The sequence below is a fragment of the Meles meles genome, chromosome 12 (assembly GCF_922984935.1).
Source record: "Meles meles chromosome 12, mMelMel3.1 paternal haplotype, whole genome shotgun sequence".
Classification (NCBI taxonomy): Eukaryota; Metazoa; Chordata; class Mammalia; order Carnivora; family Mustelidae; genus Meles; species Meles meles.
The window spans coordinates 75977222-75998152 of record NC_060077.1 but is presented as its reverse complement, the minus strand read 5'-3'; the positions used below and the strand labels follow the sequence as shown (position 1 = coordinate 75998152).

Below are 20931 nucleotides of genomic sequence, written 5' to 3'. Positions count from 1 at the left end.
TTATTTATTTGACTGAGATTTTATTTATTTATTTATTTGACTGAGAGAGACACAGTGAGAGAGGGAACACAAGCAGGGGGAGTGGGAGAGAGAGAAACAGGCTCCCCACCGAGCAGGAAGCCTGATGTGGGGCTCAATCCTAGGACCCTGGGATCATGACCTGAGCCAAAGGCAGAACCTTAACGACTGAGCCACCAGGAGCCCCATAATTATATATATTTTAGAGAGAAATTATGCATGCTAAAGCGAGCAGTGGGAGGGGAGGGGCAGAAGGAGAGGGAAAGAGAGAATCTCAAGCAGACTCTCTGCTGACTGTAGAGCCCAATAGGGGACTTGATTTCATGACCCTGAGATCATGATCCGAGCTAAAATCAAGAGCAGGATGCCCAACCAATGAGCCACCCGGGCACCCCTAAAATAAGTAAGATATTAATTGAAATTAAGTATTCTTTGCAACTACTAAGACTGCAGGAAGTACTCAATAATGTTAGTTCCTCCTCTTACACACTTAGAATGATCCGAATAGTCGCTGATTGACTGCTCTACAAATACTGCGGTCATATCATCCTCTGTCACTTTCTCTAGTGCATGTCTGACTTAGAAAGGGGAAGTGGATGAGGCTGCGAGTAGAAACAATGGGAACCATCACAAGCCCACCTATTACTAGGCAGCATATAGTGGACCCCTGTAATCACAGCAGTCCTACGTATTAGAGTCAGGGACATAGTCATACAGTGGCTATCCGAGTTCACTTTAGGGTTGTGAATACCTATGGCTGCATTAGAACATATATAATTCACATTAAGAAAAGACATCCTGGGGGCACCTGGGTGGCTCCGTGGGTTGGGCCTCTGCCTTCAGCTCAGGTCATGATCTCAGGGTTCTGGGATGGAGCCTCACATCAGGCTCCCTGCTCAGTGGGGAGCCTGCTTCTCCCCTTCTCTCTGCCTGCCTCTCTGCCTACTTGTGATCTCTCTCTCTCTGTCATATAAATAAATATAATCTTAAAAAAGAAAAGACATCCTGTAGGAATTAGAACTTCCGTAAGAGACAATTTAGAGAAGAGTCAGGACAGAGCAAAAAAATTCTTAAAAACTTCATGCAGCGTGCCTTTGAGGGACTGACACTCCAAATAGATGCAAAAGGTGAGCTCATAAATGAAATAACGCATCCTTTAGAATTCAGAATATAAACAAACCGAGGAATACTGGGGTTTTAGTGGCAAAACAAATTAATAGAAAACTGGGTTCTCTGAAACTGCATTTGGGGTAGATAAGAATATAGGCTTTGGAGGTGCCTCCTTGCCTGGCTCATTCAGTGGAGCAGGAGACTCTTATTCTCAGGGTTGTAAGTTCGAGCCTCACATTGAGTATGGAGATTACTTAAAAATAAAATCTTTAAGAAAGAATATAGGTTTGACTGCTGCCTATCAATAAATTTTTATATTCATTATAGTAATTCCCTGATTTGCCTCTTACCTTCTCAGCCTGATTCTGCTTTATGTCTCCTTGAGTTGATGCCATTTGAGAAATGTCACTTCAAAAGCGTCACATTTCAATATTCATGTTTCTTGCCGAAGGAATTTGGTTAATTTTCTACATATTTCCCAGCCACTTCATTTATAACACTGAGTTTGGTTGAATTTGTAGTGCCAATGAAGGTCCTATGAGGAAATTACAACAATAAAATAAGCCCAAATTTAACTGAATCTCGTAATAATAATATATAGCTCATCTATGTTGTGTGTGTTGCGTGGTGGGTCAATGAATATTTTACTGTCCCCAGAATCTCTGGGCTAGAATATCCTTAAGCAGCTGGTTTGCTGCAAGTGCAGTCAGTTTATAGTTAGGATATTTTGGACAAACTGTAACATTTGGATGACTACTTTGTAGCGTAGGAATATTTATCCTGTAATACATTGTTTCACAATCTCAGCACAAAGAAGGTTTGCCTTTAGGAAAGGAAGACAATTCCGGAATGCAAATAGGGCTGATTAACCAGCTTTCATTTGAATTTAGACTTGTGATCACCTCCAACCCAAACCCCGTCACAATAGGCCAGGTTTAATAGCCAGCTGTGGAGTATCACTTCTATATCTTAGAAATCCTGCGAAGTCTATACTGAATGTGAGTTCATCTCAGAATTGTGGGTTGCAGTCACTTGACTGTTTCCTCAACAAATGCTTGAGTACTTACCATGTACCAGTCAGAGCTAGAGGCTGGGTATCTGTTTGTGAATGAACCAGGTGTAGTTTCTTTGTGGAAATTGCATGTAGGATATCTGGATTCTATGAGACTCCAGGAACTTCTGCTTTTTTTTCATTCATTCTCCTAGGGAAGCAAACAACCATACTGAAGGTAGGCGAAAGTACCCCAGAATAAACCTGACTGGCTTAGATACTGGTAGGCATTTTTGAGAAGAAATAGCTTAGCATTTATCTTTTTTGTGTGTTTTTGTTGTTTTTGGTTTTTTGGCCTTTATTTTGATATTGACCCATAGTGGTGGGCTGTCTCTAGGAGCTCTGTGACAAAGTAAGTGGATAGGATACCCATGGTTCATGGCATGCAGGAACCTTCCAGAATACGCTAGTTCAGTAATTTCCTGGAGTGCGGCTTATTGGAACCTCAGGGAGGTGGAGGTGGAGGTAGGTGGGGATGGATGGAAGGGCACCGTGCAGGAGTTTTTTAAAAGGGATGTTGTATCTGTAAAACAAATAAGCAAACAAACTATAAGCAGCAAAACTTGGCAGTACCTTCTTATTTTAGGGTCATACCAAGAATACTTTTAAGGCTGTAATGAATGTTTCCTCAGGTAGGGGGTGTGTATCAGAATGAGAGGAGGGGTGACTCTAGATTTCTGCCTTAGTAGGAGAAAGATAGGAGTTCAGAAAGAAAATGAAAATAAAAAATGAACACCCACACCGAAGTTGATAAATATTGCCCTGGTAGTAGGTGGCCCCTGGAGAAGGATTCATTTTCTACTCACTTGAACAAGCCACTGCTCCAGTAAATAGCCATTAGTGGTATGAGGTCTGGTAATGAACACATTACTTAAAACCTTCACCATCTGTCCCACTTTAATCAGGAATGCAGTGAGAATGAATTCCGTAAACACAGCGATAAGCCAGCAAAACCGCCCAAGAAGAGCGTTTTAATACGGCATATGTTCCTTTTGCAAGCAGTGCAATTCTGCTGCTTTGTATTTGTTTTCCAGTGTCACTGATTTAGCTCTATTAGAATTTTAGAGCTCAGAGGTGCTTTTGAGACCCTTAGTTTCCTCATCACCATTTTATAAATGAGGATAGTGGGAACCAGGAACGATTCCACTGTCCTCCAGTTACCGGTTCAACATGCTTTCCATTATGCCCCCATCTTCTCTGGCGTCACATAAAAATGATATACTTGGTTCCTAAATCATTTAGATGTTAACATATGGCAATTATTTAAATTGGTGTCTACTCTACTTTGATCGGTAGGGGGAGGGAGCGCTTGAGTTCCCCAGAGGGGCAGTTTTGGGAAGAGAGTTTTGTCCACTGGGTGGTGCTGTGAACTCCTTTCCTTTTCCACAAGACGCTGTCCCTGAGAAAAAGTGCCAGCCTGTACGGTGTGATTGTCCGTGTTGTCAGAGAGGAAGCATTAAGAGTCCAGGCTCCATGCTGGAACCTTGGCCAGAGTTGAATGTTTACTTGTCCAGTCTGCTTGAACCCTGGTTATGAAGATCCATTCATGGATAGTAAGTCCATTAGGAGGGATGTTAAACACCATTTTCCTCCCTACAAAGTCAAAATATATTACCATTGATGTATTTCTTGGATGATCCAAGTATCATAATAAGCTTACAAGGCATACCCATAATCCCTCAAAAATAAGTGGAACGCAGCTAGGGAACACAAGTTAGATTCCTATATGTGACAAGAATGCTACAGAAAAAAATTGAAAAAATTTAATATAAACTTAAAAAATGATAGCACATAAGACAGGAAGTGTTTGGCACCTTCAAATTATTATAAATCGAGGTCTTAATATGTACAAGAGAAGCATGTGGGGCTTTCACATATAGTATCTCCAATCATCCCAACCCTTTCAATATAGGTAGCATTATCCCTATTTTAGGGATGTTCGAAAAGTCATGACTTTAAAAAACCGTGACTTAAAAACATATAGAATGAATACATGTCAGATATTTTACTCAACTCATTCATTAATAAGGGAAGCAGTAAGATGGTAAAACCGGCTTAAATAGAAGATTTGGAGAAACTGGCTATGTATAGGCATTTTTTAAAAAGGAATATAGGATCAGATTACTAGATTAGATATAAAACTGGTTAATATTTTTGAAGGCAATCAAACCAAAACCTGTGGGATTATCTTTTCTACCAGGCAGAAATCTACAAATGAACATACAGCTTCACAGAGTCAGGGTTCTAATCAAATCGTAAACAATAAAGCATGAGGATTGGTTATTCAACAGTGACCCAGTAAGACATTAAATTCATAGATGGTTTCGATTTCCAAGTTTTGGCTAATTTTTCTTAACAAACATAAGGCCCAGAGAGGTTAAAGCCTTGGCAAAAATTATTACAGTCCCAGTTTCAAAACTAGGTCGGTCCATGTCCAAAGAGATTCCCTTATTTTCGCTCTATAACACCACATTTCGTAATTTACCTGCATAAATACTGCAGCAGGAGTGGTTTTAAACAGCATTGTAAACAGTGTCAAAACATCTCTTGCCATCGAATATTAAAAACAACAATAACCACCACCACCCACAATCATCCCAGCTTGGTTTTTCATGGATTACTATTTTTTCTTTTGACTGGAAAGAATTTGGTTTAATAATGATACTCAGGTATTTTTTAGGTTTTCTCTTTCCATGTCAAAATATCTCTTCTGAGCACCTGGGTGGCTCAGTGGGTTAAGCCTCTGCCTTCAGCTCAGGTCATGATTCCAAGGTCCTGGGATCGAGCCCTGCATCGGGCTCTCTGCTCCTCAGGGAGCCTGCTTCCCCCTCTCTCTCTCTGCCTGCCTCTCTGCCTACTTGTGATTTCTCTCTGTCAAATAAAATATATATATATATTTTATATACATAAAATATATATGTGTATATATATGTATAAATCTCTTCTATTCTAACTAGGAAGTGACTTTATTACCTGTGGCCTTGCTCCTTCACTAAAAATTCATTTGCTACTTTTCTACTTTCTGGCAGATGCCATGTAAGCAGGTAGGGGAATAAGGTCAATAGTGTCCTTGGATACCAGCGACTTGGTCTAATGTGGGGGAAGCAGGTGGGATGGAGGGAGATGCCTGGAGAGATGAGATGCCAGTTTGGATCTGGGTGGGGTGGAGAGAGGCGGAGTTCGACTGAGCAAAGTATACTTCCATAGTTGGCTGGAGGAGGAGCAAAACCTCTCCAGTCAAATGAGGGGAGTGAGGACAGCTCTTCTCCACCTGTCACTGAGCTACTTGGACCACACAAGAGGATTCTGGCTTAGTCTCCCTGGGGTGGATGGTAACAGTGCCATCTGAAATGAGCTCTTTAGCTTAAAAATATTTTCTAATATTATAAGAAGTGCTTTTTCCCAACAGTTTGCGAGAGTGACTTAGGAAACACAGGCACACATGCACAGAAATAAATAAAATTGTATTTTATTTCCTTCTAGGAAAAGAAGACACTGCTAGGAAAAAAACTGTCTTTGGAAAACAAGCTGCTGCAACTCAAATCCAATGCTACGTATGCTAAAAGGTTTGCAAATCTCCCTCCTTACGAAAGCAGTTCTTGACACCTTTCCTCTCTGCGGTCCACTGGCCAGTGGAGAGCAGGCTAGCACCCTCCAAGGAGACAGGAGGGCTGAAAAGGCAGGACAAAGGGAGATTTCTTAATATGAACAGCCACATGCCTCCCCTCCCTCCCACTGGGCAGAGTTCCCTGGAGGTACTGGGAAAGTAGGGCAGGGTCAGTCCTCCTAAAGAATGAAGGAGCCTGCCTCTTCCCTGTTGACGGTGGTGTTGAAGAGGATGCTTCATTCCCTCCTAACGCTTCTGATTTTGTTAAAGGGTCTCACCTGTAGCCTGCAGCAAAGTGGCTAGCCCTCAAGCAGAACTGTCAGATCCTTTTACAGTGCTCCCCAACTTTGTGGAGTATGAAGGAACTACTCTGAATGCATTCTTAGTTCTTTGGACTTATTTCCGAATACTCGTAATTCACAAGCTATTACAGTCCCGAATACGGGCATGGACCATGGGTTACCACCAAGTGTTGGATTACTTCATGGCGCTTAGAAAAATTCTGTGGAACATCGTGTAATACTCATCACATAGAAAATTTCCTCACTTCCCCCCTTTCCTTCCCTTCCCTTCTCATTCTGAACCTGGCACTGTCGCTATAGGTCCTGATATCATGTTCAAAGTCAAGCCCATTTTGAGGTCTTATTGTATCCATCTGGAACTATTGCTTCCTAGGATATCAAGCACTCTGATGAGCCTCAGAAATTACAAATTCTTTTCTCACTTATTCAATAATATACACTCAAATATCCCTCTCTCTTGGTCTTTGATGTTTGTTTTGTTTGTTTGTTTGTTTTCTGTTTCTCTTTCCTTTCCAATGATCTCTCTTTTTCTTCTCATCTCTCAAAAGCTTCTGCCTTCTGTCTGGGTCATGTTCATGTAGTGGACCACATATACCAAAGCCCAGACGTGGGCTGACCCCAACAATTGCATTTCCATATTCAGAACACGCTGGAATACCACTGATGTGCATTTACCCATATTCTTCCTTGTGAACAAACATATAGCCCCAGAAGGTGGCTTTCTAAGAGGGCGGGTAGCACCGTGCCTCTCTGGAGAAGATGAAGGAAGTACTGTGGACGACATCCCTAGGTCTTCAGAATCACTTGCGTATACTCCTAACTTAACTCTAAGTAAATCTGTGGATTATGTTGTGTTTTCTTTTTTTCTTTCTGAAAAACAGCCTGTACAATATGCTTTCCATCAAAAGCCCAGACAATCTGAGCCCGATATTTTTTTCTTTAAAAGTGATTTTTATTGATAATGGGGTTTTTGTCAGTCTTTGAGCCAAAAATGTAACCATTTCAAAAAACAAACTGAACTATTCTTTCTGTTCTATTATATATGAGCAGTTGTTATAGGGAATTCTCAGAAAGCTCTTAGGGAGGATTTAGAAATGTCTTAAGGGAAATGGATGTTTTGTGTTTCTAGAAAGGTGTTTGAACATCCAGGCTTATGTAATTTTCATAGATTGTAGGCATCACAAATATTTATCTTACTTATTATTTGTCTGTGTGTAGAGGTATTCACTTTGCGAAGTGACAAGAAAATGGAATCAGTAGGAGTCAGGCTCTTTCGGTTAAGGCAATAGAGAGCTGGTTAAGCTACCACAAATAAGAAGATCCCTGGGTAGATGAAGATTGAACAGATATGGCCATGAAGAAGATGCATCTCATGGGAAGGCAGGAGGACCACCCTTCAGCACCTAATGGGTTTTTAAAAACCAGATGATTTTGATGTTTCTATTCAGTTACGTGTATTCGTACAGTTTCACTCTTTCTTGTTCTTTGTTTTTCCGGTGTGATTTATTAACTTTTCTCAGTGGTTTTCTCCAGCCGCCTTATATTCTTCATTTTCCTTTCAACTTGCAGAGGAAAGAGTCTGTGGGCCTAATACCACTTCCTGTATTGGGCAGATGGCTCGTGTTTGCCAGACTCCTACATCGTCATCAAACCAACGGCCTTTTGGCAGGCACCAATGCCCGGTCCTACAGGTGGACTTCCCTTACCCCCAAAATAGCCTGGAGCTGCTCCTCTGAGCAGGGGGTGACTAAATTTCCCTTGGGGAAGATGGCGGGTTTGAAAGGTGCCATGACTCTCTGCCATTTTGATGAAAAGATTTAATATGTTCTAACCTGGCATTTCTAATATTAAAAAGCATCTCTAAAAATGATGACTTTTAAGTGTTCTATAATTCAGGAGAAAATGACAGTTTTTTTTGCGTATGGATATGAATATGTAATTATATTATGCTAATCTCCACAATTACTTTTAAGGAGAGTTAAGGTATTTGGCAGAAGCATCTCATGAAAAACGAGGTTGACTCCGTATTTGTACTACCGTCGCTACTAACCAACGTGTGTATTGTGCCTTGCTGTTTATGGAGTAACCTCAGGCACCTTATTGAATTTAATCCTTTCATCAACTTTTCGGGGAGGAAACTGAGCTTCTAGATGGTGAAGCAATTATACAGCTTTTCAGAAGTTGTAAGAGCTGGGAGTTTGGGCTCCAGAAATCTCACAGCAGTCTGTGCTCATTTGCTATAAAAGAGATCTGACCTTCTTTGATTTCCGGAGACCCCTGGAGCCTTTCCTCAGACTGGTTTCCTAATTCCCCTGTGTGCCTATGAGCAGAAGGCAGTTTCCCAGCTTGTCTCTCTGTCCTGTGACATCACAGACAAACACAAAGGTCCATTTTAGAGTTATTCCTTTGGAGAAACACAGGAGCTGTCCCTCAGAAAAATCCTTTAAAAAAGGATAGGCTGATGCCAGAAAACAATGAAGTCAAAGCCATTAGAACAGCGCGGAGCAGAGGGTAAGGTATGGTATGGTGTGGGTGAATAATGCTGCACTCTGATGGTGTAAGTTACCCAAAGATAGATTGTTAGAGTATCCTGATGAATGGATAGAGAGAGAACCCTCCCTTAATTCAATTTCCTTTGACTAAGTGTTTGGCAGACATTGGTCATCAGAGTGATTGAGGGTAGGTTTCTTGCCAAGTACTTACGCTACGATCATCCCATGTTACTAAAAGCTAAGCCATTTGTTTTCCCATGTCTGCAAGTTAAAGATAGGATAGACTTTGAACGTTAAAGATAGGATAGACTGAACGTTGAGTAATCTCAGAGGAAGAATATCAGAAATGGTTCTCTGTGCCCTCTCCCTCGGTGCCGAATGGAGAGAGGATCCTCGATTCCCTTCCTCAGCATAGGGCCAAGATTTTCCTCTCTTGTTGATGGGGTTTTTCCTGTTCGCTCTCTTTGGCATTCCCAAACTACAGACTTTTTCAGCTCCAAGTCTGGGATATATGAGGCAAAAAGAAAACCCAGGGAACTCACCGTTGTGTTGTGCCTTGGGTTCCAAGGTCCTGAACTAGTCTGCCTTCTCTCCACCTGTCAGAACCTTCTTGTGTTTGTTTGCATATAATCTCTAGGTTTTTGGTTGTACTCAATGCGAAGAATAGGAAAAACACATCTATGTCTTCCCAAAGTATAAGATTTTCGATTCTCTTCTAATTTCAGCTTGTACTGTATATTTATGTGGAGACATTGGGAGGCAGAGCATGAATTAGACATCTGTTAGAAGGGCTCCGTGCCCTTTTCTAGGCCTGACCTTTGTAATGTTTTCTTCCTGCTGGTTTTGCTTTAGTACCTCTTTATTAAGACAGAGTTGCTTTAACAGAAAGATAAAGAGCAGAGACGAAGGGAGCTCAAGTGGCGATTTATTTCAGGATAGTCTCACATTTAAAGACCTTAAATGGGTGACTAGGTTCGTATTTATTGAAAAATCCTAGGAGAAAACCTCTACAACATCTGTTAGTCCCCGTTCTAGTGTACTAATGCAGATAAGTCTGACAGCCGTGTTTTCAAGAGTGCTTCTAGAAATTATTTTCTTCCATCTTGAGACCTATTTCAGATTTCTGTTTATCTACGGTGATTTCTATGGTCATACCATCACAGAACACGTGGGGAAATCTCCAGAGCTTTGTATTTTGAAGAGCACAACATCTACTCACCCCATTTTTTTTTTAAAGATTTTCTTTATTTATTTGACAGAGAGAGACACAGCAAGAGAGGGCTCACAAGCAGGGGGAGTGGCAGAGTGAGAAGCAGGCTTCTTGTTGAGCAGGGAGCCCGATGCGGGGCTCCATTCCAGGACCCTGAGATCATGACCTGAGCTGAGCAGAAGGCAGAGGCTTAAGGACTGAGCCACCCAGGTGCCCCCAATCCATCTTTCTAAAGCCACCTTTTTTTCCCCTCTGGTCTGAGTTCTGGGTCATCATGGGACAGAACAAGACCATTATGAATATTCATCTTTAACATTTTTATAAATTAAAACAATTTAATTTTCTTATGGGCTCGTGAATAGTCTATGAGTATTCAAAGCCAGCACACCTCTGTAAGGCATCCTGAGTTCTTTCTCCTTATCTCGGAGGGCAGTCCAGAGTGTGGCTGCCCCCTCCCTATAGCTCTCCTTTTCCGCCCCTCCCTGGAGCAGTCTCAGCACCAGCAGCTGTGGGCCACACTTCTCTTTGCCTTCTCTGCTGTTCTGATCCGGATGTCCTCAACTCATCTTCTGTTGTGCGGGATCTCTAGTCCCTTTCTAATCTTTCTACTGGGGTATCTGTCGTATTGATCGGTAGATGTATCCTTAGATATTCTGGGCACAATGCCTTTATTAATCATGTGAGCTACCGATGTTCTGAGGCTATCCAGTTCCCTCTTATTTCATGACTCCAGTCTTTCCCTTTGTGTTTAATACTGTTTTGAGTTCTATGTTAAAAAATCTTCACCTATTGCACATTCGTGAGGATGTTCGTTTATATTATTTTCTGAAAGTCTGTTGGGCCCCAGCTTTATTTACAATCTACATGGAATTTATTTTTCTTATGAGGTGAGTGTAGGATTAATTTTCATATTCTTTCTTTTAGATGAATGTAGAGTTGTCTCAGTACCATTTGTTGAAAGGGTCATCCTTTTTAATAACATTCTGCAGAATCGTCTTTGATACAAATCAAGTCTGTTGGTCTATCCTTGTGATATATATGTATATGTACAATCAAAATGGTACAGACAGAGCATAATTAGTTCAGTTAGTCCTCTATTGATGACCATTTAGAGTGTTCTAATTTTTATGCTATGAACAATAATGAACTACATTTTACTTATATTTTGAGTAATTGCACAGTATTTTTATAGTATGACTTATTTCATTCCATGGGGTCAGTAAATAATAATGGTTATGGTTATACAGTATATGTAGTTATGTAAGAATTTCTATAGTTTCATAGAGATTAATTTTTTTCTATAGTAAAACAAACCATTTTTAAAGCTCTGTCATGCAAAGCCAAAAGAGGGGAAAAATGAAAAGACCTTCTTAAATATTGCAAGTTACCTGCAAATTACTTGGCTTTGAGAGAGAATATTACCTACGTTATTGAGCCAACTTTAGTGGTTCGGTGCTGGGCTACACAAAGCACGGGCTACCGTATTCACTGACAACAACCGGGTGCCTATTGGAAATGCAGAATCTCAAGCCCCAGCCCAGCCTCCTGGATCAGCTGTGCATTTTAACAAGATCCCTCATGATTTCATAAAACCCTCCAATGCATATTAAGTTTGAGAAGCAGTGTTTTAGTACATGATGTGAAACAAAATGAGACTCTCTTTTCTTTCGAATGAGAACATGTTCTGTAATGTCACATGAGTAGCCATGGCCTTTGCAATATTTGCAGAGACTATAAAAATCAGAATTGTGATGCATTGGACGTTGCCTACTAATTCTAAAACCTCAATAGCTAAAGAAATATTAACACATTGCTCTGTAAATAAGCTTATTTTCCAAAAGCATATTCTCTTACCTCCTTAAGCTCACAGTATATCCTTGTAAAGTAATACATGTAGAATTGTTCTATCTGTTACACTGAGGCTAAGGAAGCTTGTGTGAATCCAGTCACAACGCTCCCACGTTTGGGGAGCTTGCCACAATGCACACCGCCTCAAAACTTCAGTAGTATTGGCAAGAAGAAAATCTTGGCCAGTCAAAAGCTGTATAATCAATTCCTGTTACCAAAAGGAGTTCTGGGAAAGTATGAATAATCTAAATTCAAACTTCATCTATCTCTTTTCACCATGGTCAATGTGAGCTCCAACCATTAGCTGGAATTTAATTTCCTTTTTCTGTTGCTGTTGTTGTTTTTTTAATGCCCTAGTTAGAGGTAGTAGAATGACCCAAAGCAGGAAGCCAAAATAATAATAGTGATCATAATCATAAAAGACAATCACAGGCAATCCACAACATACATGAACTCTGTATCATTGAAAATTGTTTTCCCATTATATGTAAAATCTCCGTTCCTAGCCCCACCTCGTCCTGGCCCCATTATCCTTCTGTAATTACCTGGGCATTCTGATGAGTGCTGGAGGTGTGGGTGCTTCTAGGCAAGACTGTTGAGTTCCGTGAGTGCTTCATCTGTTCAGTACAGTTTGACTCAAGCCCCTCCTGGAGGGAAGGCACAGCTGGTGGGAGGGAGCTTTTGATATGAATGGGTGTACTCATTCAAGACCTGTCTGAGCTCATCAGAGGCGGCTCTGTGCCTGTTGATCTTCCGCATTTTTTTTTAAAGATATTATTTATTTGACAGAGGGAGATACAGAGAGAGGGAACACAAGCAGGGGGAGTGGGAGAGAGAGAAGCAGGCTCCCCGCTGAGCAGGGAGCTGGGTGCGGAGCTCGATCCCAGGACCCTGGGATAATGACTTGAGCTGAAGACAGATGCTTCATAACCGAGCCACCCAGGCACCCTGATCTTCTGTGTCTTGCGTGGCACGTGGGGCCCCCAGCATCTTTCCCACTTGATGCCCAATAACAGGGTCCTGGGTGGGGAGAGCCTGGCAGCCTGGATATAATCAATGGCTTCAGCACATCTTTATCTCTCTTTTTCCTTTTGCATTTCCAGTTGCCACAATCTTCAAATGGAGATTTCCGTTCTCCAGGAGCAGATCTCGCATCTGCAGTTCGTGATTCATTCCCAACATCAGAACCTGCGTGGTGTCATCCAGGAGGTCAGATGAGTCAAGTGTGTTTCTCTGGTAGACGGTATGTTTACAGGGAGAAGACTGGATACATGGCGGCTTGTCCCGACTTCACAAGCAGTGAGATTTTTCTCCCCACTGACATTTCCTTTTTATTCCCCTGCAACCTGACTCTGTTTTCAATGCCTTCTTCAGTCTGTATGCCAACACCTGTAGTGTTCTCAATGAAGATATTTGGGAAATTGTATTTAACTGCTCTTTAGCTGTTTCAGTGATTTTTTTTTAAGTGTTCTGAGCCAGAGAATGTATGCTGTTCTTTAGAAGATTTTGGAGATTAGAAGATTCAGCCCTTTCTGTGGAAGCAATGATCTGTTTTTATAACCTCACAAACAGTAAATTTACTTAGTAGGTGTGTGGGGACAGCACTGTCGCCTGGCCATTCTTCTCTGGGACATCCTGGCAGGTGAAAGAGAGGAGGTCATGGTGGTGGCAGCCAGATGGACGGTGGGTTGTGAACTCATATGATTTACTTCAAGAAATCTATTGATCTGGTTTGGGCTGTGTCCTTTAGACCTAAAATCAAACCTTCACTCATTTTTTACTACCGAGTATTTGTTTCCAAAAGGAATCATTTTGAATAACTCCAGTGCCTTCCTGATACAAATGTAACATTCGGCTAGGACCTCACCAAGAAGCCGGAGAATTGAGTCATGGCTCTTGGGAGCCAGGAAGGACTTAGGGCGCATCCCACGTTCTCATTTTACAAAGGAGAAAATGGAGGCTCACAGTAGTTAAATGACAGAGCTGGAAATGGCAGAATCAGTCTTAGAATCCACGGGTTTCCTCTCTTCCCACTCTCTCCTGGTCATCACTTTACCTCCCCTGTTCCATGTTGCTTTTTAGCAGATGCTTTTCTTCCCCAGCAAAGCAGGCTCACCTCATTGTGCCGCGGTTGACCAGATCTCTGCATTGGGGCACTTCCCCATGCTCGGTGGTGGTCTTATGTAATGGCCCCAGCCTCTGCATCCGCAGTATGAAAGCATTCATTGAGTGCTGGAAACATAGAAGGACGGCCAAAGCTGCTTTCCACAGGAGGCATGCTCGCTGAATTTGGTTTAAACAGGTTTTCCAAAGATTACAACATTTACTAGGACTGCCTGCGTGCTCTCATCCCCAAGGGCCCCTTTGCCCTGTTATTTTCTATAACCTACTGAATCCGCCAGTGCTTTGGGATTTAATTTTTTTGTTTGATGGATGTGAGTGGACCACAGAAACTTGTGCAGGTTCTAACTTAAGGAACTTCCCTGTTTGACAAGATTTTTCCAATTGTGTTTCCTAATTCTTAGATGGAAGGACTAAAAAATAACTTAAAAGAACAAGATAAGAGAATTGAAAACCTGCAGGAAAAAGTTAACATACTTGAAGCCCAGGTAAGGAGGGAATCTGTTGTATATTTCAGTGTGAATGTGAATGCGTGTGTACGTGTATGTGTGTGTGTTCAGTGTACCTGTGAGCCTGTGTATGAATGTGTCTGCTGGTGTACCAGGGTGACGCAGTGTGTCTGTATGTGGGCGTTTTTTGTGACTGTGTGTGCCTGTGCATCTTCTATGCATAAGAAATTATAGATTTGTAGAGAGGTACTCCTAAAAATTATTGAAGTATTGAACATTATTTATAATATTAGATTATTAATATTAAATACTTGTTAAAAGTTCACCCAAATTTTCCAGAATGCTTGCTGTCCTGGGGGGGCAGGTGAGAATGTCTCTCCATGTGGACTTGAATTAGAAGCTGGGTCAAGACCATCTTGGGTGGATTCAGCTCTGGCCCGATGGCTGGGTTTGCTGTCTTATGTCTTTGTTTCCTTCCCGCTCTGACTTGTCCTCTTTCCCCGTCGTTCACCACTCACCCCCATCATCGCTCACACACTTTGCCTCAGGGCTTGACCCCTTTAAGAAGCCTCTTGTAATTTTCTTATTTTTCGATGTTTTGAAATGTAATATCACACTTTGTAATTTACTGTGATAAGATGGACTTTTCTTCCTGCCCACTCCTTCCCCTCTACGCTAGGGAAGTCCTTTACAGGCTTTCAGCTGCAGACTGAGGCTTGACAGCGCCCGGCCTCCCAGGGTGTGTAGCGAATCCCACTGAGGCTGCAGGGTCGGAGGATGTCACCGCCCCCTCCCCCTGGGCTCAAGGCTCCGTTCTGGCCCCGCGGCCTCTGTCAGAGACTAACCACCGACCCCCTGGACCTGGTCACCTTTCTGCTTCATTCTGCAGTGTTTTGACTTCCTGCCTGTCCCCCTGCCACGCTGTCCTGTCCTGTGGAATCAGAGATGCTCTGACTGCCCCCAGACACCTGATCATCCTTGAGGGCTTTTCTCGACCGGGATAGACCACGCCCCCAGCACACGGCCACACCTTTTCTCTCACCACCATGTTCTCTCAGCTTTCCCATACAGAAGGAACACATCATCAAAACATAAAGAGGTTGTAAATCGTTTTACATCTTAAATTCTGTAACCATAGCCATGGTGAGCCATTTCTCCCTTCCCAAAGGACCACTGTTGTCTCTATTCTGGAGGGCAAGTCCTTTGAGCCTCAGGCTTTTCTTAGATGTTCACCTCCTTTAGCTTACACATAGCTGTTTGAGAAAGACAATGCTTGCAACTCTGTGCAGCAGAGATGGGGGGATGATTGGCTCAAAACTCGTGTCCACTCAAGTGCCCAGTAATGACTGGTCAGTTTACATCGAGGGGCTCAGATGATGGGATTCAGACCACATTAGAGCCTCTTCCTCCCCCCAAAATGTCCCTATGGGGATTTCTTCACTGCTTTTTGTACTTAGTGCCTTTTTTTTTGGTTGCAGATGTTACTTGATAAAATATTTTTTTCTTATATTATTTTTATATAACTAATATATATTCATTCATTCTGTACCAATTAGGAAATATGGATAAGCACATATAAAAAGAAAATCATGCAAACTTGTTGTCCGTGGGTAATCACTCTGCACAGTTGTGTCCATCTATATTTCTGTGGGACTTGATTTGCCTGTTACATACCTATATGTATGTATTAAAGATGTAGACTATACTGGCATGATATTATGCCCATTTCATTGTATTTTTAAGCTTCACTCATTTGTTCACATCATCAATCTTTTGTTAATTCTATAAGTACTTACTGAGCGGCTACTGTGACATAGAAGTTTCAGAACTGATGAAGGAGGAGAAGTGGCTAAGGTTGGGAAAATAAAGAGACATGAACCCCGTACTCTGGAATTGACTGTCTAGAGAGGGAGAGAGACACATGTAACATGCTAGTTACATGCTCATGTAACTAGCAATATTATAGAAGCATTCTGCAAGGAAAGAAGACGATGACAGATAACCCCTGGATTGAGGACTTAGCATGGTGGGTGGGAAGAAGCTCTCTAAGGAAATGAATTTTAATTTGAGTTTAGGAAACAGCTGGGTGGTAGAGCTTGTCAGGAAGAGGGACAGGGAGCCATTGTGAATGCTTCTAATCTAGTTGAATGAAATAGTGTGGAATGACATTGGAATTATAGGAAGGTGTCAGATCATAAACCATGCCAAAGAGTTTTTTTTATATATATAAAACAATATATATATATATATATAGTATATATATATAAAAATATATATGTATATTTTTATATATATATACTATATATATATATATAAAACAATATAACAAGAAGTCTTTGCTTACCAATCAGATTATATTTACATTATCTCTTAAAATAGCCACTGTATTGATATTCAGTAATTTAATGAACTCAGTCCTTATTATTGGACATTAGATTGTTTTTCAGTATTGCTTTTGTAAAAGGCACTGAATTTAACATATTTATACAAACATCACTGATCATTTGATCACTGATACAAACATCACTGATCATTCCTTAAGATAAATTTTTAGAAGTAGAATTGGTAACTCAAAGTATATCCATTTTTCACATTTTGGTAATGTGTTCTCTGACTCTCAGGGCTCTGCTTGATTAGTCATCTCCCTCAGCAGCCACAGCCCCACCTGCACTGCCTCTGCAATCAACTTTTTGCTTACTTTCAGTCCTTCAGTCCTGATATTTCTGATCTGCTCATAGTCTTATTTTTTTTTTCCCTCTTCATCACTAAGGGATTGACATACATAGAAATCTTTTGTTATTATTTTAATAAAATTGAAGAAGGGAGAGATGATAAACACATGTGCTCAGATTCCCTTTCTGGACTGGGAATCTCATTTAAAATCCAAGTTTATGTGTAAATCAGGACGTTTGGTGTGAGGTAGGGATCTAACTTTGCAATTGTCTCATTTTATTGGGAAGTCTGGCCTTTCTTCATGAATTTGAAGTGTCCATTATCCTAGACTGAGTTTTTATGTTGGAAATCTCTTCCAATGGTGTATCTGCCTATTTGGGCTCCAATGCCCTACCATTTTACACGTTGCACATTGGTCACACATTTTAATTGGAGAGATTGTTATCTGTCTCTGAGCTTTCCCTTCATTGTGTTCTAGCCAGATATAATTAAGTGCCAGCTGTTATCACAGGATCAAGGTATCAATGGTACTGCTGCTTTTAATCCACTTTTATGTCCTTTAGATGTGTCTGTTTATTTATATCATTCCCAAAACAAATGTTATAGTCCTAAATAGGCTGACAGCTTAACTCAGATTGCCCAGGTGCAATACATTATCCAGTTGGTCTTTTAGTTAATAATTAGACTGGAACAATGTATTTGTTTTTATTGTGCTCTGTTTCTATATTTCCAAATGTAACAAATAATTGCTGATTAGCTACTCAGTTTTATATGTGAGAAAGCAATAGATTTGTTCCCTTCATGGGAACTCCTTGGTTGCTGCAGACTCAGCAGCTATGTGTAAACACCTCTCAATACTGTCTCAGATTCTCTGTACATAGCTTGATTCAAGTGTCTGTTGTTTTTTTTTTAATGAGTTCCTTTATAGAAGAGTCTTCAAACAAAGCAGTATCTTATGAATATCTTTATATTCTCAAAATTTCTTATCTTCAGTAGATAAATCTTTTCCTTCACAGCAAGGAGTTTGACAGTGACCCTTTCAGATTTAAAAAGTTCAAGCTGCATTAATTTAATTGATTCATGAAATAGTTTTATGTGTTTAGGATGTGCCAGGAAATGTTTCAAGTGCTGGGCATATGGGTAATGCACAGAACAGACTGTCCCTGATCTCCTCTAGCTTATCCTTTAATTGAAGATACAGACAATAAACACATAAGCAAGTAAATAAACAACTTAATTAGGGAGGGACAAGGGCTCTGAAAAGTATAGAATGTGACAATGTGATAGTTATAGAGTAATGGTAGTCAGGAAGGGCATCTCTGAACCTGTGATATTTGACCAGGTACTTGAACTTAGTGAGTGTTTGAGCCAAGGTTAACCTACTTCTGGTCTGGTCCTAGTCGGTGCTTTATTATGAAGTTCTTAAATGATTTATGCAGGGGTATACTATCTTGCATGCAGATTTAAGACCACTGCCTATTTTGGAATCTATTAAATCACAGGCTAAATTGATTCCATTTATGGTAAATGGTTACCCAAGCTTGAATGACCCATTTAAACACATCACCTGTGTTTCTAAACCGCACAGACAGCACCATCCATACCAAAAAACATTCATCTCTTTTTTAGGCATGCTACATGCTTCATTTTATTTAATCCTCAAAACTACTCTGGGAGAAAGTTATTACTTATTGCATTTTGTAAGTGATTAAATTGAGTTCCAAAGAAGTTAAGAAACTTGTTCAAAATCACTTATTTGAATCTTACTGTCTTGAAAGCTCATGTTCCCCTCCCCCCATTGACAACACAAAATCTATTTAGTGGAGTGATTAAATAAGTGTGTGTTGGGGGGGTACGTGTGTATGTGCATGTGCATAAAAACATGTGTGAAATACAGTGTATACAATATGTATTTAGAAATGAAGAGTTGTTAAATTTGTCTGACCATTTATATTTATTTTTGTCATTTTCATAGTTCACCAAATTACAGTGTTTTCCATTTTCCAATTTCTTGAGTCATGGTAACAAATAGTGTTTTTCCTGTGGCTCTCTTTTTATGCTAGCAGGTTTTTTCCCCTCTCCAGAAGGGAGATATATTCACTCACATAACAATACCCTTTAAAACACCAACAGCAAAAACAACTTTAAGGTTTTTAAAACTTCTAAAAAATATCCCTGGAACATTTCTGCCTAACTCTACCAAAATTATTTACTTTCCTTTCTATTTTTGCCATATCTTTATGGCCCTCATTTTCATCTCTAACTTTCCCTCTCACATCTCATGCATTTCTAGCTTCCTCACTAATGACCTGCTGATATGGAAATGCATCTTCAGAAATTCCTCCCTTTTCTGAACATTGACGATTATCTTGTTTTATATATTCACTGTGATCCCTAAAATTAAATTTAACAAGAATGTGTTGACAGAAAGTGTCCAAAAATTAGGTTCTTTTGGAAAACCACATCAAGAAAATATCCTTGGATACAGTCATCATAATGGCAGACATATTCTGGTCAGTGATTTGTAGTTTTGTAAAGAAATGATGTAATAAAACTCACAGATATAGCTGTTCTTTTTTTTTTTTAAGACTTTATTTACTTATTTGACAGAGAGAGATCACAAGTAGGCAGAGAGGCAGGCAGAGAGAGAGGGGGAAGCAAGCTCCCCACTGAGCAGACAGCCCAATGTGGGGCTCGATCCCAGGACCCTGAGATCATGACCCAAGCCAAAGGCAGAGGCTTAAACCACTGAGCCACCCAGGTCCCCCAGATATGGCTGTTCTAATTAAAGGAAAAGCTATAAAAGCCCATGAATCAAAAATAAATTCCTAAATCTAGCAGCTGAAATAAATCAGCAAGGAAGTTGAGATAAATGAACATAAAGACAGTCTAACATGATACCTCTTACGCTTTTATATTATTTGATACTCAGCAACTTGAGAAACTAGGAGTTTATTTTGGAAAAACTCTCAATAGCCTTTAAATAATTGTCCAGACTGGATTATTTTTATTCCTGTGTTCAATGTCATCATGATGTTGTGATTCCTATCCCTTCCTAACCTGTAGAGTACTATACAGAGAGGAGTTTTTCTCCGCAACGTCCTTGGCCTGTGATACATGCCTACACTTGTTAGGAATGTGTATTAGCTTGATCTCCACTGTACAAGGAACATCTTCATCCTCAATTCATGAAATCTGAAGTACATTTCCTACGTGAGACTTAAGTGCTAAACTCTTGAAACATCGCAATGAAATGATCATTGTGTGTCAAGATTTTTGCTCCATTTTCGAGTTATTCTGCAGTACAAATGCTGAGGGGTAAGAAGGGGCAACATCCACATCTTGTCTCTGCTCTCCTTACTGCAGTCGTCCTTCATTTACTTAGGGGCACATTAGAATCACCGGCGGAATCTTGGATACTCTTTTTTTTTTAAGGTTTTATTTATTTCATTTTAGAGAAAAGGGGGTATTGGTGGGGAGGGGCAGAGGTCTTAAGCAGATTCTCAGCTGAGCAGAGAGCCAGAAGCAGGGCTCGATCCCACAATCCTGCGATTGTGACCTGAGCTGAAACCAAGAGTCAGATGCTTAACTGACAGCCACCCAGGTGCCCCATGAGTTTTGAAAACTCTTGAACCCAGACTACAACCAAGTTAAATAGATTCTCTGGAGTGAAACTCTAACATGAGTAGATTTTAAATCTCCCCATAGAGGGATGCCTGGGTGGCTCAGTCCTTTATGCGTCTGCCTTCAGCTTAGGTCATGATCCCAAGGTTCTAGGATTAAGTCCCACATCAGGCTCCTGCTCAGCAGGAAGCCTGCTTCTCCCTCTCCCTCTGCTGCTTTGCCTGCTTGTGCTCTCTCCCTCTCTCTCTCTCACAAACAAGAGAAAATCTTGTCTAAGATTTGTTTAAGATAAAACCTTAAAATAAACAAACAAAACAGAAGTTTTGGGCTCCTAGTGGCTCAGTGGGTTAAAGCCTCTGCCTTCGGCTCAGGTCATGATCCCAGGGTCCTGGGATCGAGCACCGCATTCGGGCTTTCTACTCAGCG

General features: G+C 40.8%; 1 protein-coding gene across 11 annotated transcripts in view; it reads left to right on the top strand.

Moving 5' to 3' along the window:
- CCDC68 (coiled-coil domain containing 68) overlaps positions 1–20931 on the top strand; it is a 55965-nt gene that overhangs the window by 22597 nt on the left and 12437 nt on the right. For all 11 annotated transcript variants that reach the window (XR_006821031.1, XM_046024650.1, XM_046024657.1 and 8 more), the window contains 3 exons: positions 5663–5745; positions 12742–12847; positions 14164–14247. Coding sequence is in view for 10 of the 11 variants with exons in the window: in XM_046024650.1 (XP_045880606.1) it covers positions 5663–5745; positions 12742–12847; positions 14164–14247 (273 nt within the window). In the remaining variant the exon portion in view is untranslated. The remainder of the gene's footprint in view (positions 1–5662; positions 5746–12741; positions 12848–14163; positions 14248–20931) is intronic.